The sequence below is a fragment of the Suricata suricatta genome, chromosome 11 (assembly GCF_006229205.1).
Source record: "Suricata suricatta isolate VVHF042 chromosome 11, meerkat_22Aug2017_6uvM2_HiC, whole genome shotgun sequence".
Taxonomy (NCBI): domain Eukaryota; kingdom Metazoa; phylum Chordata; class Mammalia; order Carnivora; family Herpestidae; genus Suricata; species Suricata suricatta.
Genome location: NC_043710.1, coordinates 27623168 through 27648650, shown reverse-complemented (window position 1 = coordinate 27648650; position 25483 = coordinate 27623168). Strand labels below are relative to the sequence as shown.

The 25483-nt window shown below is 39.3% G+C and overlaps 1 protein-coding gene across 1 annotated transcript; it reads left to right on the top strand.

Moving 5' to 3' along the window:
* The first annotated feature begins 593 nt into the window (after positions 1 to 593).
* On the top strand, positions 594 to 18291 carry PRRG4 (proline rich and Gla domain 4). Its single transcript, XM_029914632.1, has 6 exons — positions 594 to 820; positions 1147 to 1271; positions 7586 to 7749; positions 9623 to 9671; positions 11193 to 11325; positions 17129 to 18291. Exons 2-6 carry the CDS (start codon positions 1169 to 1171, stop codon positions 17361 to 17363), a joined length of 684 nt encoding a protein of 227 aa, XP_029770492.1. The 5' UTR covers positions 594 to 820; positions 1147 to 1168; the 3' UTR covers positions 17364 to 18291.
* Positions 18292 to 25483: the final 7192 nt, after the last annotated feature.

The following is a 25483-nucleotide window of genomic DNA, read 5'->3' as shown; positions in this document are numbered from 1 at the left end:
AGTGAAAAAGGCGAATCATGTCTCATGCTAATGGAAAGTTTTGTCCTAGGAGACCCCTTGAAAGGATCTTAGAGACGTCCCAACACCTGGCAAACCACAATTTGAGAACCATTGTAATTGATTAATTTTAAAGTCACTTCCCATTTCTTATTACTAGTGAAGTGTGTTTTCTCTGGTGAATATTTTGTTCCGGTTCCCGAACCACCCTCTGAGAACCGCTGACCTAAAGTAACTACAAGCCAGACCCCCAGCCCAGGAAAACTCAAAGCGAAAACCTCGCGGGATCCCCCGGGTGGCGCTCTGCTTAGCACGGAGCACTGAAAATGCCCCCTGAAGTCGCTAGCAACACCGGGTCTAGAAACGAGTCCAAAACCTGCCACCCGCGCGCCGAGGCGGGGCCAGAACTGGCTGCGGGCGGCGGCGCTCGCCCGAGGCTCTGGGCTTAAGCCGCGGCGGCTCGGGAAGCTCCAGCCGACCGCCCACCCGCCGCAGGTAGGCCGGCCCCCGGGAGGAGGAGCTACTCCCCAGGTAGCCGCCTCCGCCCTCCGCCTCCCACTGCTCGGCTCCGCGGCCTCCCGGGATCAAGGCAGAACTTGACGCCGCGCGTCCCCGGGCGGTCCAGGCGCTCCTCCGCAGACCCCAGGCGCTTCCACGGCCCGAACGCGGAGGCCACCCCGGCCTTGCGGAGAGTGAGGCCGGAATTGTCGCCGAGATTTGGAGGTGGGGGAGGCGCCGGGACGGAGGGTCTGGCGGCCGCTGGGACCACCCGACGACGGGGCTCCAGCCCGGAAACTGCTGGAACATGCGCTCGGAGCCGCAGGTGCGGGCCCCGACGGCTTGGCTCGGGCCGGGAATGGGATACTCGGGAAGGGGCCACCTCGGCGGACCGGGTCCGATTGGAACCGAAGGCTGAGGTCTGTCTGAGGCGACAGGTGCCCGTTCAAGCAGTCGGCAGAGTCCCAGGGAAGCAGCATTTGTCTCTAGGCGCTCTCGTGTGCGGGTCGGTCGCCCCGACCGAAACCGAGAGCAGGACACAGTCTGGCGTTTGTTGGGAGCGCAGCAGGTCGGTGACTCAGTTCCCACGAGAACTCAAAACGCTGAGCCAGGGGCTTTTTTTGACTTCTTGCTGTTGTTATTTTGTTTCAGTTTGTTTGACAGTTACCAGACTATGTTTACACTTCTGGTTCTACTCAGCCAACTGCCCATGGTTACCTTCGCGTTTCCTCATTGCACAAGAAGTCCGAAGGAGTCTGGGCATGCTGGAGAAAAAGGTAAGCACGGCCTCGGTTCCCAAGAACCCCCACCCCAAACTGGAAACCCGAGCTAAGTATTACAGAGACTACAAAGTGTAGTCTTTGAAATTACATGCCCCCATCAATCATAAAAAGCACTAAATATCCTTTAGTTTAATTTGTGGTTTATTTGGCAGTGTTGTGGTTATGTTAGGTACAATTTATACAAATTTATTTCTGTGGGTTACTGTTGGTAAATATATATTTAAGACCTTGTTTGTGGTTCACTGAATGGAAAGCCTGTTTCACCTTCTGAAAATCAGTGAGTGCCGTTTGTCTAGATGAGGCTATGTGGTAATTATAATGAGCATAATTACTTGTTCTTCCAGGAAAGATGGACAGAGAATCCAGGATCTAGTCTATACCTGTGATAAAACCCTGGGCAAGTTACTTAACCCCTCTCCACTTGAATTTCTTCCTTAGTAAAATGCTGATGAAAGTGGGGAGTAGAATGATCCCTGAGGTGCTTTTGGACCTCAAATTGTCTGCTTATCTGGATAAAGTCAGATGGTTGTGGAAAGATTAGGTTTGGGCCATGCTAACCTAGAATTTCATACCTTGCAGGTTCCTGGTCATAAATAGACTGGTTCCTGCTCACATTTAAAAGTCTACCTTAGAAAAAAACAGAAAAGAGGGATGCCTGGGTGACTCAGTTGGTTAAGCCTCAAGCTCTTGGTTTCTGCTCAGGTCATGATCTCATTGTTTCCATGAGTTTGAGCTCCACATTGGGCTCTGTGCTGACAGCGAGGAGCCTGCTTGAGGTTCTCTTTCTCTCCCTCTCTCTCTCTGCCTTACTGCCACTTGCACGGTCTCTGTCTCTCTCAAAATAAAGCAATAAACTTTAAAAGAGAAAAAAGAAAAACCAGAAAAGAAAAATAATTGGCTTTGGTTTCAGCATCCTTCTCTCTGCCTAGCCATGGTGCTTACCTACCCAGTGCCAATACTTTGGATCGACTTCCCCACACATTCCTGTCCCTTGTTCCTTCTCATCAGATCTAGTCTCAGCTCATTTTCATTTGGGAAGGATCTGTTACACTAACACTCCTGGATAACTTATTAATGATTAATAAAGCTGGGTGTATTAAACCTTCCAGGAGGGTGTGTGTATGCAGTGTGTATTTTAAGATAGGACATATTAACCCAAAGGAATAGGTATCTTAACCCAAAAGAATCAAACTCTGAGAGCAGAATTCTAGGTAATTGGATAAGCTAGCTAGTAAGTATAGGGACAGATTTTAGAAAGAGCTCCTTCTCGGTATCTCCCCAGTTATACCACATATGTAAGTCCTCTGATATTGAAGTTTGAAGGTCTGTACTCAGTGGGACCAGGTGCTGATCCTCATAATGCTTATGAGTGTATTCATTCATTCACATATTGCAGACATAGAAGACATTCTCAAGGACATCACAGACTATGGAAGGAATTTAGAGATCGTACTTAAGTGCAGAAGACTGGAAATATCTGTGGGAAATGTAAATGAGGAATCCTATATATTTTTTTAAGTTTACTTATTTATTTTGAGAGAGAGCGAGCATATGGGGGAAGGGGATAGAGAGAGAAGGAGAGAGAATCCCAAGCAGGCTCCAAGGTGTCAGTGTGGAGCCCATTGTGGGGTTCAATCCCATGAACCTTGAGACCATGACCTGAGCTGAAATCAAGAGTCAGATGCTTAACTGACTGAGCCACCCAGGTGCCCCAAGGAATCCTATGTTAAAGAGCTGCTTTGTTCCATTAGTAATCACTTTATTATCACATACTATGTGCCACACCCTATGCTAGGTACTGGGGATACAGCAGTGAAAGTCTAACCCCTGTCCTGGAAGACCTCTTCATCTGGTGAAGGGGACAGGGTGTAAAGAGATAATCTCCATAAGCTCTATGAAAGAGGTAGGAACAGAGCTCGAGAAAAAGGAAAGAGTAGCAGTAACTCTGTCTCTGGAGAGATGTATGGCACAGAAGCTGATAATAAGTGAAGATCTGGAAAGTAACCAGGAAAATAAGGGGCCTTCAGCTAAACTCTGATAAAGCCCAAGGATGGAGTTGACTTAAAAGGAGTTTATTCAGAAAACATGGTGGGTTAGGAGAGAGAGAGCGAGTGAAATATCTGGGTCGGTGGGTTTGAAATAGTGGAAAGCAGAGACAGTCTCTTAGGATGGCCTTAACCCAGAGAAATAGAGATGGGAAGGGAACCTGAGGAGGTGAAAATGGGAGTACTAAGGACCGTGTATCCTCCAGCAATGGGCAGAGGGAAAATAGGAACTCTCACAGGAAGTCCAGGATGCTCCAGGACAAGGAGGTTTGCCTCTTTGGACCCAAATAACAAAGGACAGTATTTCTCCTAATATCAAAAGGGCAGCAGGAACAATAATAAATCACTGAAGGTCTGAGATCAACCACTGATGGGATCAGAACTTTCACAATCAGGGAAGTGGCAAACAGCAGCCGCTGGAGGGCGCATTTAATTTGGAGGTGAAGACTTTTACTGGTGTAAGTGTCATCCCAGGAACAATAAAAATGTTTATGACTCTCTCTTTCTTACTTTGCTTTCAAGTTGAAAGTGGTTCTGTTGACTCCCATCTGGAGGGCACAGAGTATTTTAAAAATTTCTTTTAATGTTTATTTATATTAGAGAAAGAGAGAGGGAGAGCGAGTGCATGCACACGCACATGCATGGGGGAGGGGCAGAGAGAGAAAGAGACAGAATTTGAAGGAGGCTCCAGGCTTCAAGCTGTCAGCACAGACCCAGTTGTGGAGCCTGAACGCACAAGCCATGAGATGATGACCTGAGCCAAAATCAGACACTCAACCAACTGAACCCTGTGGAGGGCACAGAGTATTTTTATAGTTCACATAATCTGCTTGAGGGGAAGACCAACAATGAGAAATCTGGCACTGCTTTCTTAGGCAATAAAATGTAAAGATCTGGCCATATCTGAGAAGCAGCAATACAGAAGCAGCTTTCTAATTCTCCATGCTAAAATTAGATTTCATGTAGTATTAAGTGTAGCTAAGTTAGACTGGCCATGAGTTACTTCATCACTGGTTTAGTATTTTAAACCTACAGTAAGCTGAGTAATACCAGACTATACCTATGAATTGTTTTGACTAGTAGAATTTAGGTCCATGAGTTTTTTTCCCAACCTAGAAAAGTTGAGTTCATTCATTCATTTAGAAAATTTCTTTGAGAACTTGTATTTGTGAGGCACTGCATGCCTACTTTAATGAAACTTTTTCTTCTAGTAAGGGAAACAGAGTGGTAACAAATGGGTAACACATATAAAACACCTGATGGTGAGAAGTGCTATGGAGAAAAACAAAGTGTAGTAGGGTACAGGAGAGTGCCAGAGGTGGGTGGGTGGGGATAGGAGTTCACGCTAACATTGAACAAAATCCTAAAGGAGATGGAAGAGCAAACTGAAAGAAGAAAGTTCTATTCAGGAGAAATAGCAAGTACAGAGGTGCATTGGAAGCCAGTGAGGCTACAACACAATGTTAAAATCGAACTATAAGGGAGCAAGGCAACCCCTTGGAGGGCCAAGGTAAGAAGCCCAATGAGAGATGATGGTGACTTGGAAATTTTTTTCATTTTCTCTCCATTTGGTGGTAGCATAAAATCTATAAGAAGACAAGGGAGAATAAAGAATAGAGAGATTTCATCACACTGGTTGTCTTTTAGACATGAGCAGGGGAGAGGGGCAGAGGGAGAGAGAGAGAGAGAGAGAGAGAAAATCCCAAGAAGGCTCCGTGCTCAACACAGAGCCCAACTTGGGGCTCGATCCCATGACCCTCGGATCATGACCTGAGTCAAAATCAGGAGTCCAATGCTCATCTGATTGAGCTGCCCCTAGAATATTTCTTAAAACAGCTATCAATAGGGATTCCATTCTAGCTTCCCCCACCTTGGTCCAAATAGCCCATACATGTTATTTATAACATAGAAATGTATGTGCTGAAATAGTGCAGGCCAGTAGAAATACAAAGTAAACCACATAATTTAAACGTTTTTTTCTTTTAATTTTTTTAATGTTTATTCATTTTTGAGAGAGAGAGAGAGGGCACAAGCTGGGAAGGAGCAGAGAGAGAGAGAGAGAGAGACCGAATTGAAGCAGGCTCCAGGCTCCGAGCTGTTAGCACAGAGCCTGATGCAGGGGGCTGCAAGATCGTGACCTCAGCCAAAGTCAGACACTTAACCAACTGAGCTACCCAAGTGCCCCAATAGTTTAAAGTTTTCTAATATCCTTATTAAAAATATAAAAGTAATTGATAAACATATATTTTTATATTTATTTTAACTCATTATATCCTAAATATTTATTTCCAAATGTAAGCGATATAAAACATTGATATATTTTACTTTTTTAATTAAGTCTTTCAAATCTAGTGTATGTTTTACATTTATAGCACACCTCAATTCAGACTGGGCATAGTTCGATTCTCAACAGCCATATGTGCCTAATGGCTATTGTATTGAACAAAATAGCTCTATAACATTCAGACCTGTTTAGATGGTGATTGATTAGTGGAAAAAATTTCTTGGACAAGATGTGATAGTTCTCAAGGGACTAAGAATAAATGGCCAACCTGAGATTATTCACGAATCAATATTAGTCTTACAGGCTGTGCTCTCTCATTAGTACTGAGCTGTATTTCAGTTGCCCACTTTAATACATTCTTCCTTTATAGTAATGGTTAGCAGTGAGAAATACCACATTATTTTAAGTATTTGATGTGGTTTGCAGAGAGTTTCTGTATTCCAGTCTTGGTAATGTGATCTAGAGCAAGATTTCTTTTTTTTTTAAATATTTATTATTCAATTACGCATGAACACAGAAGAGAAGGGGCAGAGTCCGAAGCAGGCTCTTCATTGTCAGTGCAGAGCCCGATGTGAGGCTCCATCTCAGGAATCATGGGATTATGACCTGAGCAGAAATCAAGAGTCAGTCACTTAACCCACTGAGCCACCCAGGTGCCCCAGGAGCAAGATTTCTTAAACATTCTTGTGTGATACCAGAATGAGTTTAAAGTTTGTAGGTTTTGAAAATGCTGCCGTGGTGGGACATTTTGGTTTTGTGTCACCCTATGCTAAACTCTACCGTGTTTACCATTTACCTTCCCAGAAAAAGCACTGGAGACACATCGTTGGGGGATAGGTTAGAGGGAGCTAATTCTTTAGGAGGGACTGAGTGTCTTTTTTTTTTTTTAATGTTTATTTTTGAGAGAGACAGAGAGACAGAATGAGAGTGGGGGAGGTGCAGAGAGAGAGGGAGACACAGAACCTGAAGCAGGCTCCGGGCTCGAACTGACAGCAGCCAGGCCAATGTGGGGCTCGAACTCGCAAACTGTGAGATCATAACCTGAGCCTAAGTCTTTCACTTAACCAACTGAGCCACCGAGGCACCCTGGGACTGAATGTCTTTTAATTAATCTTATAATTAACTTATAATTTTATTAACTTATAAGTTTAAAATTTTGTAAGTTTTTAGTATGAACTTGCTCTAAAAATTTGTAATATATTGGGACACCTGGGTGGCTCAATCAGTTAAACGTCCAACTTTGGCTCAGGGCATAATCTCAGTTTGTGAGTTTGAGACCTGTGTCGGGCTCTGTGCTGACAGCTCAGAGCCTGAAGCCTGCTTCAGATTCCATGTGTCCCTCTCTCTCTGACCCTCCCCTGCTTGTGGTCCATATCTCTCAAAAATAAGTAAACATGAAATTTTTTAATGAAAAAATTAATATAAGTGTATAAATTTATAATTTTAAAATATAAAAAGATCTTAGTAATAATTCAGTTCATTTTTCAATTTTACAAATTAGAAAAATGGCAAACCACTGATGTAAATGATTTATTCCAGGATAGACGGCCAGTAGCTAAGCTAAATCAAAACCAAGAATCTCTGTCTTCTAACTCTTAGTCCAATACTCTCTCCATTACACCAAACTAATTTTTCTCAGATAACGTAATAGAGAGCCAACTCTTTAGAAGCAGAAGAGTCCGACCTGTCTTTTCTTGGAAATATAATTGGAGGGAAAAGTGATATTTAAATACTTTTCATTTATGCTAATAATTTTGGACATAATCAACTCAAGTATTTTCTGGACTTATGCTAACATATGTATTTCATATTTAACAGAAATTATTTTCACTGATGAGATTTCTTTTTGTCAGAATTTAAAACCATACAAGAAAGTTTGATATTTTACCTCAAAAGAATTACTCACTTTTCCACAATTAAAACAGAAAATTTCTGCCCTATTTTTATCAATATTTGAAATCTTCCTATTTCTTTATTAGTCTTCGCAGCAAAAGAAGAAGCAAACCTTTTCATACATAGACACCTCCTATACAATAGATTTGATTTGGAGCTCTTCACGCCCGGTGACCTAGAAAGAGAGTGCACAGAAGAACTTTGTAATTATGAGGAAGCCAGAGAAATTTTTGTGGATGAAGACAAAACGGTAATTTGGTTGATAATGTTAATTGGCTGAAAATTTTATTAAATGTTACTTAAAGTGTCACTCTCAATCACCAGAGATTTTATGCTTTAAATAAAATCAAGATTATGTACCTGTTATCCCTTTTTACTTCTTTAAAATACTAATTAACCTATTTAAACTTGGCTTTATATCTCATTAAATGAGCTTATAGTAATTAGCAAGTTATCAATTATGCTGTGATTTTGTGTGTTTAATGTTTATTATATTCAAAAACAATCATAAAACAGAGTGAATTAAATTTTAGGATATTATTTGAGTTTGTTCTCTGACTCAGGCTTCAATCATTATAGACTCAGAAATTTTCCTATCAGTGACCTTATCTTTTCTGATTATTGTATTTATTAATAATCTACTATGTGTCAACTGCTCTGCCAAAGACTGGAGATACAAAATATAGGCGCCTGGGTGGCTCAGTTGGTTGGGTGGCCAACTTCAGCTCAGGTCATGATCTCACGTTTTGTGAGTTTGACCCCCGTGTCAGGCTCTGTGCTGACAGCTCAGAGTCTGGAGCCTGCTTCCGATTCTGGGTCTCTCTCTCTCTCTCTCTGCTCCTCCCCTGTTCACGCTCTGTCTCTCTCTCAAAAATAAACAACAAACATTAAAAAAAATTAAAAAACATATATGTATATATGTATGTATGTGTGTATATATATATACACATATACATATATATATATATATATATAGTCTCTGCATTTAGGGTTTTGTTGTTTGGTATATCTGTGTAGTTTAAGGGAAAAAACTTTCAGAAGTTCTCCTTTTTTTAAATTTATTTTGAAAGAGAGGCGAGGGGAGGGGCTGAGAGGGAGAATCCCAAGCAGGCTCTACACTGTCATCGCAGATTCTGACTCAGGTTTGATCTCATGAATCGTGAGATCATGAGCGGAGCCAAAATGAAGAGTGAGACACTCAACTGACTGAGCCACCTTCATGCACCCTAGAAGTTCTCCGTTAAAGTTGAATTAAATCCTATCTGTTAATCTTGGAACAGTATAAAACAAACGGACAGCACTGTCCCTGTTATAATCTGGCGCATTCTTAAAGGATATTAAGTGACCCAAATTCTTTACTTTTGTAAATTAAATAACCACAGCTACTTTTTCCCTTCCTCAAGAGTCCTGTTTTATACTTTGGTCAATAAGAACAAGGAGCTTTAGATATCCTTCAAATACAGGTATTAATGGAATTTAGTTCCTTTTTCTTCCAAAACCATGCCCAGTCTCTCATTCCCCGCTAAAATCTGCCACATCCTTTAGAGAAGGAAAACAAAGTCTGTACTTTGTAGTTGTGCCTGTTGAAATTTTATTGTTTTTTATAAACCCATTGAATGATTTTATCATGATTCCTTAAAATCTGCTTCATTCTCTGAAGTAACACTGAACTTAAGCTCAGAGATGTCTTTCCAAATCAACACCTTTCAATAAAATCTAGCAAACTTAGGGCTCACCTAGCACAGAAAAATACAGACTACTTTTCAAACTTGGTAATGGGTCCACGGCTTCAGCTCCCACCTTTGGTGCTGTCACCGACTCACTAATGTGATAGTTTTACCTGATCCCTGAGCGGGGACTCTGAGCAGGCAAAGGGAGGATGGCAGGACCCAGCAGTAGGGAGCTGGCACTGCCAGTAATCCCCTGACCAATTTCAGAGTTAGGAGAAACAGTGGTGGGTGGTAGTGCTTTAATTAGAGTGAGTCACACCCTCCAGCTTAAATAAACTGGCATTCTATCCATAGCACATGCCAAGAATTTACCACCCCTGTATGGGTCATTGGGACCAAATGAAATGATAATAAAACAATGAAATAAACTTGGCAAATTTACCTTTCTCTTAGATGGCATTTTGGCAAGAATATTCCATCAAAGGACTAACTACCAGATCAGGTAAGGCAAGAATTGACCAAATTTAATGTTTTTCCCACCCTCTCTCTATTATAATACATTTTAGTTTCATTGTTTGAGTTTGGTTGTTGCTCAACATTCATACCTTGTAAACCCGGGGAAGATTTCTCAATTACACACTGGGCTATCTAAGACAGAGGAAGCCACAGTCATCTTTATACATGGAAAATCAAGTTTGGTGAGATACTGGAGAAATGAGATAATCGGCTTAAAGGTGTTTTAAACAACTCAGCTAAGTCAAGACTTGCACCAAATAAAAAAGTAGGACTCCATTAGTTCCAAGTAGTAAGCTATTTTAATTTTTTTTCTTTTTTACCATTATAAGCAAGTGCAATACTTCTGCTACTAGGTACATTAAGAGCATTAGAATTAAGTGACTTAATAGAAGGGAGCTACTGTATTTTATCTGTATTTATCAACTCTACTTGCTTTTTAGTGAAGTCTTTTTTTACCAGCTCTTTCATTCCCCTCAGGTAGTTGCTTAGTATATTTATCTGTGTATTTAATACCAAAATGTGTCTAGTTAGACAAAGGATATTATGTTTAGTCTCTTTTTTTTTAGTTTTTTTTCTTATTTAGTAATCCCTCCCCACAACATGGGGCTTGAACTCACTACCCTGAGATCAAGAGCCGCGTGTTCTTCCAACTGAGCCAGCTAGGCACCCCAGAATATGTTTAGTCTTGAATACAATTCGTTTAATATGACCTATTTAAAGTAAATGAGGGGCGCCTGGGTGGCTCAGTCGGTTGAGCGACGGCTTTGGCTCATGTCATGATCTCGCGGTTCGTGGGTTCGAGCCCTGCGTCGGGCTCTGTGCTGACAGCTCAGAGCCTGGAGCCTGTTTCTGATTCTGTGTCTCCCTCTCTAACCCTCCCCTGCTCACACTCTCGGTCTCTCAAAAATAAAAAAAAAACATTAAAAAATAATAATAATAAATAAATGTTTTAATGTTTATTTATTTTTGAGACACACACACACACACACACACACACAGAGTATAAGTGGGGAAGGGGCAGAGAGAGAGGGAGATACAGAAACAAAGCAGTCTCTAGGCTCTGAGCATCAGCACAGAGCCTGATGTGGGGCTCGAACTCACACACTGCGGGGTCATGACCTGAGCCAAAGTCAGTCACTTAGCTGACTGAGCCACCCAGGTGCCCCAAACATCCAGTTCTTGATTTTGGCTCAGGTCGTGATCCCAGGGTCAAGGGATTAAGCCCCATGGTAGGCTCCATGTGAGCATAGAGCCTGCTTGGGATTCTCTCTCTCTCTGAAAATAAATAAAGTTTGAAAACACAAATACAATAAATGAAACCATAACTCAGGCCTTTAGGAAGTGTCATTTTTAAATTTTTCAGGTCATGGTGCTAGCACAAAGACTTTTTAGAGAAATAAGTATTATTAGATGCTTAACAGTATGTTTAGATCCAGGGTTAAATTTATTGAAATCATAGGTGGTGCTTTCCAGTTGTTTTTATATTATTTTAATGGTTTCTTTTAAGATGGCAACAGAGAAAAAATTGATGTCATGGGCCTTCTGACTGGATTAATTGCTGCTGGAGTATTTTTGGTTATTTTTGGATTACTTGGTTACTATCTTTGTATCACCAAGTGTAACAGGCAACAATATCCAGGGTAAGTACCAAGGAGAAATATTTAAAATTAATTAAATATTTAATTTAATTTTCACTATTATACATTTTATATTGTTATTTGATTTAAAATTTTTAATATTTATTTATTTTGAGAGACAGTATAAGCAGGGGAGAGGCGGAGAGAGGGGGAGAGAGAGAATGCCAAGCAGGCTCTGCACTGTCAGAACAACACAGGGCTCGATTTCACAACCTGCGAGATCATGACCTGACCTAAAACCAAGAGTCAGATGCTTAACTAACTGAGCCACCCAGGCGCCCCTCTATATCGTTATTTTTAAATGGATAAAAGTGGCTGCCTGGTTTTTTTTAATAATTTTTTATTTTGGAACAATTTCAGAGATACAGTAAAGTTGGAAAGATAATGCAGGGTTTTCCCATCCTTCACCCAGTTTCTCTCATTGTTAACGTCTCATATCTCACACTCCCCGAGAACATATGTAAAACAAACCAACCAACACTAGTATGTTACTGTTGACTAAACGTCAGACCTTATTCACATTTCACCAGTTTTGCCATTCATGTCCTCTTTCTGCTCTAGGAACTGGTCAAGATACCACATTGCATTTAGTTGTCATGTTCCTCTAGTCTCCTCTAGTGTGTGACAGTAGTTTCGTTGCCGAACTTAACACTTATATAAACAATCTATACATGCTCTTTCCAAGGTCCTTTGAAAGAGTACAAGAGAATTCACGAGTGTCAGCTTGATTTTTTAATATTTCCTTCTTAAGCAGGAGGCAGATACCAGTGTCCCCACATTGTTTCCAGAAGCAAGATGTGCCATCATTTACTCCAAGTCACAGTGTTAGCGGATCTAGCCATGTGGCTACCCAATGAGATCAGTGTAACTAGCTTTTAAATTCAACCATCTTTATTGATACTTTAAATAAAAATGAATGAAATAAAATGGCTACTACTTGAAGACAATGGCACATTAATAAAGCTTCATAAAGATTCATAAAAGCCATAATTGTTTAGATAATAGAATCTCGACATCCTCGTAAAAATAAAAAATTACTCTCTTCTATATTATCTCTATTATCTTCTCAGTAAGTGTAGATAAGTAAGTGTAAAAATGCCCTTATTCAAAAAAAATTACTTGGTGCTAAACAGGCTATTCGGAATTGATGCTTACATATCCCCATTCACACTTACAAAATCTGTGAAAAGCTCATGACCGTGACCAAGTAATGAAAGGGTTATGGAAATGGTGGTGGTCGTACAACACTGTGAATATAATTAATACCACTGCAACACCTAAAAATGGCAAATTTTATGTTTTATATATATTACCACAATAAAATTTATTGTAAGTTAAAAGTTTAGGGCAACAGATATAGAATTAAGATCCATATACTAGAGAATAAAAACTAAAGCCATGGGGCACCTGGCTGGCTCAGTCAGTAAAGTGTGTGACTCTTGATCTCAGGATCATGAGTTTGAGCTCGTGTTGGGCATAAATATTACTTAAAAAAGAAAATACTGAAGCCACGAGAGTAGACAAGTTTTCTAAATGTGATGAAAAGACAGATGGAAAAAGAGCCTTCAAGAATGCCCACAGCAAAGGTAGAGAAAGAAGACACCCCAGAAAGGAGGAGGAAGACAGGAGCAACATAAATTGTAATTCTGTCCCCAAGCTGGAAGTCCTGAACAGTTCCCTGAGGCATTAACATGACCTGTGGGCATGGGCCAAAGAGTCTGTCAGAGATCTCTGTAAATCCTGGAAAATTTTGAGAAACGAGAGAACATAAAGGAAGAGCTTACTCAATTCTTGTTAAACCAGTATCTTTTAAGCTGAGAGACTTATTAATTTATCTTATTTAACGTAGGAAATGAGCAAGGTCTTTCCCTTTTCTAGGAGTTTTGACTAAAATTTTATTCAGTATGGCTTTCTCCACAGTAGAGGAGGGAGTCCTGGAATCTTACAGGCTACTGAAGCTATAGGCAGAATTTGACTATGGAGACTCTTCTTGCCTTTTATATTTCTTTTCCACCCCATTCATAGTGTCTTTCCCAAAAAGTTCATGTATACCCTCATGTTTAATAATTGTGCTCAAGGTCTGTGATAACATAGCCATTATTCAGTGTCCTCATGCATGGCATTTTCTTCTTTCTTCTTTTTGTTTTTCTTCATTTTTCTACTTTCCTGCACCCCTATATCTTCTTACCATATGCCTTTTTTTCTCTGAAACCTTCTAGCTTCTTCCCTGCTTTAGGTTAGAAGCACAATACAAAGGGAGCAAAGTAGTACCATTATGATGTATGTTTTTTGTGTGTGTTATTGTAAAATTTAAAAATGCTGAATATCCCTTATTTTATTTAAGTTTATTTATGTATTTAAGTAATCTCTACACCCACTGTGGGGACTTGAACTCATGACTTCGAGATCAAGAGGTTGCATGCTCTACTGACTGAACCAGCCTGGCACCCCTAAAATGTCTTATTTTATATTTTTTAATATTTATTTATTTTTGGGAGAGAGCAAGAGCACAAGTGGGTTAGGGATAGAGTGAGAGGGGACAGAGGATCTGAAGTAGGTTCCGTACTGACAGGGGGCTTGAACTCAAGAACTGAATCATGACCTGAGCCAAAGTCTGATGCTCAACCAAGTGACCCAGGTGCCCCATCTTGTATTTTAAAAGCAATATTAGTGAGGTGCCTGGCTAGCTCAGTCAGTAGAGTGTGCGGACTCTTGATCTTGGGGTTGTGAGTTTGAGTCCCATGTTGGGTATAGAGATTACTAAGAATTAATAAATAAACTTTAAAAAATCATAAAAAATAAAAGCAAAATTAATTTTTAATGTTAGTACAGTGTAGTGCTATATAGTTCACACGTAATTTTTACATCTATTTTCTCACTTTGATCTTCAGAGCAACCTTTTGAATTTTAGGGAACATTAAAAACTAGGTTTATGAGACATTCTGTTATTTGGGGATTAACTTTTTAACACTTACTAAAGTACTTTGCATCTGTTATCCCAAGAAATGCATCTAGCAGAGTTATTTTCTTTCTGTATTTTGCAAATCTGGAGTTAGGGGAAGTATTTGAGGAAAAAAATAAAAACTAAGATCATTGTCAGAAAAGTTGTCTCATTCCTCTGTCCAAACATGCCAAGAAATGGGAAATAAGATCTTTTCATTTCTTAGTTCCTGTATTTTATGGAGAAAAATAGGCACAAGATGATGTCAGTTTATTTGAACTGTTATTGGTGCATATTTTCTGATATGAATCATTTAAGAATGATTATGTAAGAAATTACTGTTTACATTACTTAATTTTTATATTGTCTCGATATCTTTAAAGTATATTTATTGGGGCGCCTGGGTGGGTGGCTCAGTTGGTTAAGCGGCTGACTTCGGCTCAGGTCATGATCTCACAGTTCATGGGTTTGAGCCCCACGTCAGGCTCTGTGCTGACAGCTCAGAGCTTGGAGCCTACTTCTGATTCTGTGTCTCCCTCTCTTTCTGACCCTCCCCTGCTAATATTCTGTGTGTGTCTCTCTCTTTCAAAACTAAGTAAACATTAAAAAATTTTTAAGGGGGCACCTGAGTGGCTCAGTCAGTTGGTGTTTGACTTCGGCTCAGGTCATGATCTCACAGTTGCTGGGTTCGAGCCCTGCGTTGGGCTCTGTGCTGACAGCTCGGAGCCTGGAGCCTGCTTCACATTCTGTGTCTCCCTCTCTCTCTGCCCCTCCCTGCTCATGCTCTGTCTCTCTCTCTCTCAAAAATAAATAAACATTAAAAAAATTTTTTTTAATTAAAAAAAATTTTTTAAGTATATTTATTTTTAAAAATAAAGTATATTTATCTGTTTTGTGAGAAAGAGAGAGCAGGCATGAATGCATACACTCATGCAGAAGCAGGGGTAGGGCAGAGACAGAGGGAGAGAGGGAATCCTAAGCAGGCTCCATGATGTCAGCTCAGAGCCCAATGCAGGGCTTGAACCCACAAACCGTGAGATCATGACCTGAGTCGAAATCAAGAGCCTAACATTTAACTAACTGAGCCACCCAGGCAGCCCTGTCTCTATATCTTAAATTTTGAAAGTTGACATGGAAAAATTTATTTGTTCAAATAAAACAGTGGTCTCTCCTATTCCCTGTCAGCAAACAAATAGAACTTTTGGTCATAAGCTAATGAATGTGGCAAGTGACTAGCCAACCATGACTACATTCCAGATTTCTGGCAGAGGAGGAATTGTGTGGAGCCCTCTAAGTAAGCTTGTGATGGATGCTCTCAGTCAGCCCCAACTAACTGAAAGCCTGACTCTCCAGTTTGTAGATTTACCCAGATCTTCTTCTCTTCTCTCTCAGTCATCCTCTCTCCTTCCCTCTAGTTTCATATCTCATTATATCCTCCAAGTGAAAGGTGTTCTAAGGTACAAATTGAGTGCCATGGTCTGGAAAAGTTTCTAGTATTTTGTGTCTGCTTAATTCTTTTTGGGAAGAATATTGTAAATATTGACTAAAAGTTGGGGATTACATATGAATTCTGTCTTATCAGCCATAGCTCTAGGAACTTAATTTACTCATAGGTGCTTTATGGACAGCCCACTTCACAGTCTAAACAGATAAATTTACTAAATAATTGGTAATTCAATAGGGAGAAGGGAAAACAAAGATTCAAAACACCAGACCTGTGTTGCATGTCAATTTTCATTGGCTGGTGTAGCTGACAAAGTTTTGTGAAAATGGTGGGGCTTGAACGAGGCCATATTCTTTTTAATTGTTGGTCTTAGGTCAATGGAGTTCAGATAAGACAATAATCTGGGAAAGCAAACAAAGCCAGTGAAAGCACAGAGGCAGGACAGAATTCATTGCACATAGTACTTTGGCAAGAGCAAAAAGCTGTAAAAAATAAGGTGAGGCCATAATAAGGGAGGCATGGGAGTTAAACTTGACTCTGGAAAGTAGGCTGCAGGTTACACTTTTGCAGAGAAGAGGGATGTGACAGAAGTTCTGCTTAGGGGGGATGGACCAGGTGGCAGGACTGCAGGGGGAACAGAGAGAGACACACATTACCTGTTGTGATTACCTCTGGTGACATCACTTCCCTTGGCTTGGGGTAATGCTGCCTTTCAACAAGAAAGGATTTGGTTTCACACCATATTTTGGAAAAGTTCTCAGTCGGGAGTGGGAGAAAAAGGGAATTATCATGTTTTGAGCCCTTATTATAGTGTTCCACACACTGCTTAGATACTTTAAATACGACATCTTTCTGAATCCACATGACAAACTCTGTTGAGGCAGCTATTATCCACATTTTATTGAGGAGGAAACTGAGTTAGGTAACTTGCCTTTGGTCACATAGCTATGAAATGATAGGATCCAGTTTAAAAAAAATTTTTTTTAATGTTTTATTTGGTTTTGAGAGAGAGAGACAGAGCATGAGAGGGGGAGGGGCAGAGAGAAAAGGAGACACAGAACCAGAAGCAGGCTCCAGGCTCTGAGCTAGCTGTCAGCACGGAGCCTGATGCAGGGCTCAAACCCACGAATGTGACCTCTGACCTGAGCCGAAGTTGGAGGCTTAACCAACTGAGCCACCCAGGTGCCCCAGATAGGATCCAGCTTTATACCCATGTCTGACTCCAAAGCACTTGATCTTTCATCTGAGTTTATGTGTAAAAAAAAAACTATTGTTATATTAATGACAATTTTTATGAAAGGTTCAACTTTTGATAAGCTTTTGATCAACTTTTATTAGAATAGTCAGTTGGGTTTTTTAATATTGCCATTTTAACCTCAAAATGCTGCCTTTCTGAATCTAACCACAGTCTCTCCGTTTAGTTCTTCAGCCACCTATGTAAGAAGGGGCCGGCACACTCCCTCCATCATTTTCAGAAGACCTGAGGAGGCTGTCTTGACTCCATCACCACCTTCCATGGAAGATACAGGATTACCTTCTTATGAACAGGCAGTGGCACTAACCAGAAAACACAGTGTTTCCCCACCGCCACCGTATCCAGGGCCAGCAAAGGGTTTTCGAGTATTTAAAAAGTCTATGTCGCTCCCATCTCACTAAGCCCATCATGGTGGTATAGGACATTCATGTTATTTGAATGGTTCGTTTTCCCTGAACCAAAGAGATATGTCATATCATCCCTTTATGACAAACTCTAAGGAGCAAAGAAAGAATAAGCATGCGTACAACTCCACAGAAGTTCTGTTGGCATCTTGGACCTGAACTTGGTCATTATCAGCTTAATAAGAAACTTTGACTTCATGTCCTTGCAGTAAAGAAGAGAGCACTTTTTTGTTTATTTTAGTGGTTCAAAACCTCTGTGTTATGGATGCCATAGCTAGAACTGGTAAACTGTCCTTTATACAGATAAAAGTTATAGATTTCTTGTGTTAAATATAAAAAAAAAAGAATTTCTGATCAGTAGATTATCCAAAGTCAGCATGTTGGACTCACCCTTTATTAGGATTTCTTTTGGGTTGGAAATACTTTACAAAATTTGATACTTGAGTATAAATTGGTGGCCTTAATATAATCACTGAGTTTTACATTTTAAGTTATTGCATAGCATTGAACCATATTTTGTAGGTTTTAGTTGTTTACAATTGCTGTCAGTAATGTTTTGTTATGGGGAGTAGGGTAAGTAATTTTTTAAAAATTGCTTGCTAAGGAGTTAGTTCTTCAGAGGGCATGGGGTTGCAATGGCACGGATTTGCAAGGACTGTTAATATTATCAAATAAATACACAGGCTTCAAATATAGGAATGACTAGCACTTGATAAAGTTGCCCATGCTACTGACAAGTACACAAATCCATTTTCATTGCTAAATTATCTACCTATATATATCTGTATATAACTGTATATAACTGTTTATCTTGAAAATGTGTTGAAGTTTATAAATAATAGTTTGAAAACCTAGAAAAATTAATTTGCTTTTCTGCTATTAAAATAATGCTGACTAGGGGTGCCTGGGTGGCTCAGTTGGTTCAGTGTCTGACTTTGGCTCAGGTCATGATCTCAGTTTGTGGGTCTGAGCCCCACATCAGGCTTCCTGCTATCAGTGCAGAGCCTGCTTTGGATCCTCTGTCTCCCCCCCCCCCCACCGCCCCTCCCCTCCCCTGCTTGTGCTTTCTCTCTCTCATTCAAAAAAAACATTAAAAAAATAAAATAACCTTTAAAAAAATAATAATATTGACTAAAGTTATCAGCAACCCCTTGTACCTCATAGTTTGGACCCAAAACACCATAAGTAATCGTTTTAACCTGTACTTTTTGTCTTTTTCCTCTAATTGTAGATATGACTAGTCTTCCTTAAGAATGTAGTAGGATATAAGCTATAAACCTCTGGAATGAGTGGGTGTGGATGTAGATGTGAATTTGTTTTCTCTTTGTGTGAACTTAAATAATATACTCCTGAGAAATAAAATAGAAAATTCTGTTCTTTTTGTTTTGCTAGGCATTGCATTTTCCAATTATTTGAGACCATGTGTAAAATTGTATTTTGTGTTATAATTTTTACAGAAGTGAGACTAAAACCCACATGTATTTGGTAATTCCTTCCAATTAAATGTTTACAGAGTATAAATTTTCATTATAATGTGTGTATGTCCGTGTATATGTCTTTTTTTTAATGTTTTTATTTATTTTTGATACAGAGAGAGACAGAGCATGAGAGGGGGAGGGGCAGAGAGAGAAGGAGACACAGAACTGGAAGCAGGCCCCAGGCTCTGAGCTAGTTGTCAGCACAGAGCCTGACGCGGGGCTCGAACCCACGAATGTGAGATCTGACCTGAGCCGAAGCCGGAGGCTTAACCGACTGAGCCACCCAGGCGCCCTGAAGATTTTGTTTTTAAGTAATCTCTACACGCAATGCGGGGTTCTAACTCACAGCCCCAAGATCAAGAGTCATATGCTTCACAAACTGAGCCAGCCAGACACCCCAAGAAAAGTAGTATGAAATTTTTTTAATCTTTATTTTTTTAATAAATTTTTTAAATGTTTATTTATTTTTGAGAGAGAGACAGAACATGAGCAGCAGAGGAACAGATAGAGAGGGAGACACAGAATCCGAAGCAGGCTCCAGGGTCTGAGCTAATAGATGCAAGGCTCGAACCCACAAACTGTGAGATCATGACCCAGGCCAAAGTCCAAAGCAGCCTCTGGGCTCTGAGCTGTCAGCTCTCATGTGAGATCATGACCCAAGCTGAAGTCGAATGCTTAACCGACTGAGCCACCCAGGCTCCCCTTTTAATCTTTATTTTAAGTAGGTTCCATGCCCAACATGAGGCTTGAACTCACAACCCTGAGATCAAGAATCACATACTTCACTGACTGAGCCAGCCAGGTACCCCAAAAGTAGTCTTTTCAAAGCCTCCTACATTACCTATAAAAATGTTACCAGTATGGGGCACCTGGCTGACTTACTTGGTTAAACATGCAACTTTTGATCTGGAGGTCATGAGTTTGAGCCCCATGTTGGGTGTAGAGGTTACTTAAAAAAAAATACCATTAGTCATATCTTGACTTTGCACAAGTACTTTTCTTATGTAATTTTGCACTTTGCTCTTATTTTAATTTTCTTTAAAGAAGCAAACTCTACTTTGTTGACTTTGTAGCAGTCTGACTGAGGCATAGAAGGATAACTTGCTCTAATCTAACATGTTGGTGAAAAATAGGCTTGAAAGGGGCAAGCATACTTTTCCAGGCCCATCTCATACCTATAGAATTAATGCTGTCTCAAATTACAAAGAACAGGGATCTTATTACTTAATTCTAGGTCTGTATAAAAAATTTATGACCATTTGTCATGTATGTGTACATGTATACAGGTACATATACATATATGTATAGAATTGGATTGTCTCAAATTATGAAAAACAGGGATCTTATTACTTAATACTAAGTCTGTATGAGAAATATATAAGCATTTGTTACATATACATAAACATATATAGGTACATATTTTACATATATGTGTATGTATTCTCACACATGTGTATTTCTTAGGATGAATAGAAATATAAGACAGAGGCATCTGGCTGTCTCAGTCAGAGGAGCATGCCACTCTTAATCTCAGGGTCATAAATTCAGCCTCCACGTTGGGAAATTATTTAAATAAATAAAAGAAAATAAAAAGATAAGGTAAGATTATCTCTTACTGAATCATAATTTGAAATAGTCCTTGAACTTGTTTACTACCACTGACACGCAAGAGTCTAATTACAAAGCTGACTTAGAAACTATGACAACCCCTTTCTCCCAGTAGTAGCCTAGATTTGTTTTATGCCATCATTTAGGGTAAAACTGTTGCTCTAACTTAAATTAATCTAGAATTCATCATTAAGGCTGTGAAACCACTGGTATTTGTAAAACACCCAATGTTAAACTCATAATGCTTTATACAAAGGAAAATGTGGTATGAGACTACATCAAAATAACATGCTTCTGCACAGCAAAGGAAACCATCAACAAAACAAAAAGACAACTCACTGAATGGGTTTTATATATATTTGCAAATTATATATCCAATAAGGAGTTAATATCCAAAATATATAAAGAGCTTATACAACTCGACACTGAACAAACAATCCAATTTAAAAGTAAGCAGAAGAACTGAATAGACATTTTTCCAAAGAAGACATACAGATGGCAAACAGACACATGAAAAGATGCTCAACATCTCTAGGCATCAGGGTGATGCAAATCAAAACCACAATGAGATATCACCTTATACTTGTCGGAACAGCTAGTATCAAAAAAGACAAGACATAACAAGTGTCGGCAAGGATGTGGAACAAAAGGAACCTTGTGCACTATTGGTGGGGAATGTAAATTAGTGCAGACACTGTAGAAAAGAGTATGGAGTTTCCTCAAAAAAGTGAAAATAGAAAACATTATGATCCAGTAACTCTACTACTGTGTATTTACCCAAAGAAAATGAAAACACTAATTCAAAAAGATACCCTCATATTTTATTGCAGCATTGTTTACAATAGCCAAGACATGAAAGCAACACAAGTTCCATCAGTAGATGAATAAAGAAGATGTGGCATATACATAATGGAACATCACTCAGCCATAAAAAAGGAATGAGATCTTGCTACTTAAGACAACATGGATAGGCCTAGAGGATATTTATGCTAAGTAAATCACACAGAAAAAGGCAAATACCATATGATTTCACTTATAGGTAGAATCTAAAAAACAAACAAAATGAGCAAACAGACCCTTACAGGCAGAGAACAAACTGATGGTTGCCAGAGGGGAGGTGGGTGGGGAGATGGGATGATATAAAAGGGATTAAAAGGTATAAACTTCCAGTTATAAAATAAATAAGTGACAGGGATAAAAAGTACAACATGGGAAATATAGTCAATGATATTTAAAACATTGTTTGGTGACAGATGGTGACTACCTTTATCATGGTGAGCACTGAATAATGTATAGAATTGTTGAACATACGTTGTACACCTGAAAGTAATATAACATTGTATATTAATTCCATAACTGGTGAATTCTTATAATGATAGAAAGGAAAATATCTTAATATAAAATTATTGACATATATTCCTCTCATTTAGCAATCTGCATTCTTGTACTTTTGGTGGTGGATTTTTTTGTTTGATCTGTTTTGTTTGTGCTTCTTCCCCAAGCAACTGTTTAGTTAAATCTATTTCGAAATTACGTTTGTATTAAGGGGCACCTGGATGACTCAGTTGGAAAAGCATGGGACTCTTGATCTTGGGGTTGTGAATTAAAGCCCCATGTGGGGTGTAGAGATTACTTAAATTTTCTTTTAAAACTTTGAAATAAAGTTTGTTTTTAACTAGATCATTACAGCTCCTCCATTACAATCAGGAAATGATGGAATACAGGTATAAAGAGGGAACTGGACAAGAAAAAAGACAAATATGCATTTATAAGGTTATGCCTCCAGTAGGATATATAATTCAACACAAATATTCCTTTTTTTTTTCAAAATGAAAAAAATCAGAGCACAAACTGTATCAAAGGTTTGCATTTAATAATGTATTCTCTGGTGGGGCACCTGGGTGGCATCTGACTCTTGATTTCAGCTCAGATTGTGGTCTCATGGCCATGGGATCAAGCCTTGTGTTGGGCTCTGTGTTGAGTGTGGAACCTGATTGGGATTCTCTCTCTTCCTCTCTTTCTCTGCCGCTCCCCTGATTGTGCAGATGTGCACACAGGTGCCTCTCTCTCTCTCATTCTCTCTCAAAATAAAATAATAATAATCAGAGCACCTGGGTGGCCTAGTTGGTTAAATGTCTGACTCTTGATTTCAGCTCAGGTCACGAGCTCTGGATTTGTGAGACTGAGCCCAGCATCAGGCTCTGCGCTCACCCTGTGGAGTGTGCGTGGGATTCTTTCTCTTACTCCCTCTCCCCTCCCCCACTTGTGCTCTCTCTCTCTCTCTCTCTTCCTCAAAAATAAATAAATAAACTTTGAAAAAACAGTATTTACCCTCTAAGTGTATACAGAGTGGGGTAAAAACTCTTGAAACTATAAAAACTAGAGCAACAGTGTCCTCTGTAGCTTTGGTTTCCCACTGGCCTCTAAAATTCAAATCAATTTTTCTACTTCTCAGATAATTTATGTGTGTGTATACTTTTCCTGTATATGTACAAGAGAATTTTTTTATAAGAAAAGATTTGTTAGTGCTGCTTAAAAGCTCAACTTTATATTATCCATACTGTTCTAATTGAATATCAATTCTATTTTTATTCGTTATTATTTTGCTTTGAAATATTGTGTATGGTACTTATGCTATTAGAAGAGTGTCTGGAATTCCTGTAATTTTTAAAAATGAGAGTCTTTTGTAGATCCTATCTATGTGGCATTTAGGAACATGTGTGACATACACTGATACCTTCCATCTTCAATGCATTGTTTTGAGTGCTCATTTTTCTTACAGCCTTAATTATATTTTGGCTTAAATGGATTTCCTTAAATCCAGACATTTTTATACATGTGAATAAACTTTATATTAAATAACTATCTGTTGCTTGTTTCAATTAAACATTCTTCTTATGTAATGGCATATAATGATATGAATTTAATGTGAAGAGTGCATTCTATTGCACATTTTCAAAAAATGTTTACAGCATGGTATTGCTGTGCATATCATCTATTTAAGTGGGGTTAGCCTTCTATTTAAACAAGTTAGTTGCACTTGTGGAAGCACTACTTTCTTTTATTTTTAAGTTACTTATTTATTTATTTGGAGGGAGACAGAGACAGTGCAAGTGGGGGAGAGGCAGAGTTAGAGGAAGAGAGAGAAAATCCCAAGCAGGCTCCTTGCCACCAGCCCAGAGCCCAATATGGGGCTCAAACCCACAAAGCTATGAGATCATGATCCGAGCCAAAACCAGGGGCTGGATGCTTAACTGACTGAGCCACCAGGTGCCCTGAATGTGCTGTTTTCTTTTACAAGGTTTTAAATTTTTTTTAACATTTTTATTTATTTTTGAGAGATGGAGAGAGACACAGTGGGAGCAGGGTAGGGACAGAGAAAGAGAGGGAGAAACTGAATCTGAAGCAGGCTCCAGGCTCTTAGCTGTCAGCACAGAGCCTGAACACAGGGCTTGAACTCATGAGCTGTAAGTTCATGACCTGAGCTGAAGTCAGATGCTCAACCAACTGAGCCAACCCAGGCACCCCTTAACACAGATTTAATATTTAATACATTGTTTGAGGCAGATATATTATTCATTAAAACTGAATTTATTTCTGTGGCCTATATCTATATATAACCTAAAAATCAGAAGAAAACATAGTGATGTTACATTAAATTATGGGAATAACATTACTTCCAGCTTAGGAGAAATACATTAAGTAATACCAAGTATCAGGGCACCTGGCTGCCTCAGTTAGCAGAGTATCTGACTCTTGATCTCAGAATCATGGGGGCAAGCCTCATGGGGGTGTAGAGATTATTGAAAAATAAAAAGTGTTTAAAAAATAAATAAAAATAAAAATTGTTAAAAAGTAATACTAAGCATCATACACATAAATAAATGCTGGTTACTATTAAACATTACTTTATGCTAAACATTTAGACTACCTCAGAATTTCTCCAGATCAATTGGATTACATACAAATATTAATACTAACACTCCTTAAAATTACTTTATACATTTTTAACTCATTTTTTATTTTTAAAAAATTTTTTGTTTAATGTTAATTTTTGAGAGACAGAGCTTGAGTGGAGGAGGGGCAGAGAGAGAGGGAGACACACAATCTGAAGCAGGCTCCAGGCTCTAAGCTGTCAGCACTGAGCCTGATGTGGGGTTCAAACTCATGAGCCATGAGACCACCACTGGAGCTGAAATAAGACACTCAACTGACTGAGCCACCCAGATGCCCCAACTTTTTTTTTTAATGTTTATTTATTTTTGAGAGAGAGAGAGAGAAAGAGAGAGACACACAGAGTTTGAGAGGGGGAGGGACAGAGAGAGAGGGAGACACAGAATCTGAAGCAGGCTCCAGGTTCTGAGCTGCCAGCACAGAGCCCAATGCGGGACTCGAACTCACTAACTGCAATCTCATGACCTGAGCTGAAGTCAGGTGCTTAACTGACTGAACCACACAGGCACCCCTCTTTAAAATTATTTTAATTAAGGGAATGAGAGGAGAAGATAGTTACCAGGAGAAAATATTGGCAAAAGACTCATCTAATAAAAGACTGTGGTTCAAATTACACGAAGAACTCTTAGAATTCAACAATAAGAAAACTAACAATCTGATTTTTAAAATGGACAAAACAACTGAACACTCACTTCACCAAAGAAAATGTGTGGATGGCAAGTAAAGATGTGAGCATCATATGTCATTAGAGAATTGCATATAAAAGCAACAAAGAGTTACCACAACACACCTGTTAAATTTATCAAAATCTGTAACATAAACACTAAGTGTTGGTGACATGTGGAGCAACAGGAACTCTCTCTTATTGCTGGTTGAAATACAAAATGGTACAGTTACTTTCGAGGATAGTTTGGTAACTTCTAACAAAACTAAATTCTTACCATTTGATCCAGCAATCATGCTCCTTTTTATTTACCCAAATATATATCCACACAAAAACCAGCTCATCAATGTTTATAACAGCTTTACTGATAATTGCCAAAACTTGGAAACAACGAAGATGTCCTTCAGTAGGCA

Bases quoted from the DNA above. Each gene is read 5' to 3' on its own strand.
- PRRG4 (XM_029914632.1), top strand. From the start codon at position 1,169: ATGTTTACACTTCTGGTTCTACTCAGCCAACTGCCCATGGTTACCTTC. The intron at 1,272-7,585 runs GTAAGCACGGCC...TTTCTTTATTAG, and splicing joins TGGGCATGCTGGAGAAAAAG to TCTTCGCAGCAAAAGAAGAA. The intron at 9,672-11,192 runs GTAAGGCAAGAA...GTTTCTTTTAAG, and splicing joins AGGACTAACTACCAGATCAG to ATGGCAACAGAGAAAAAATT.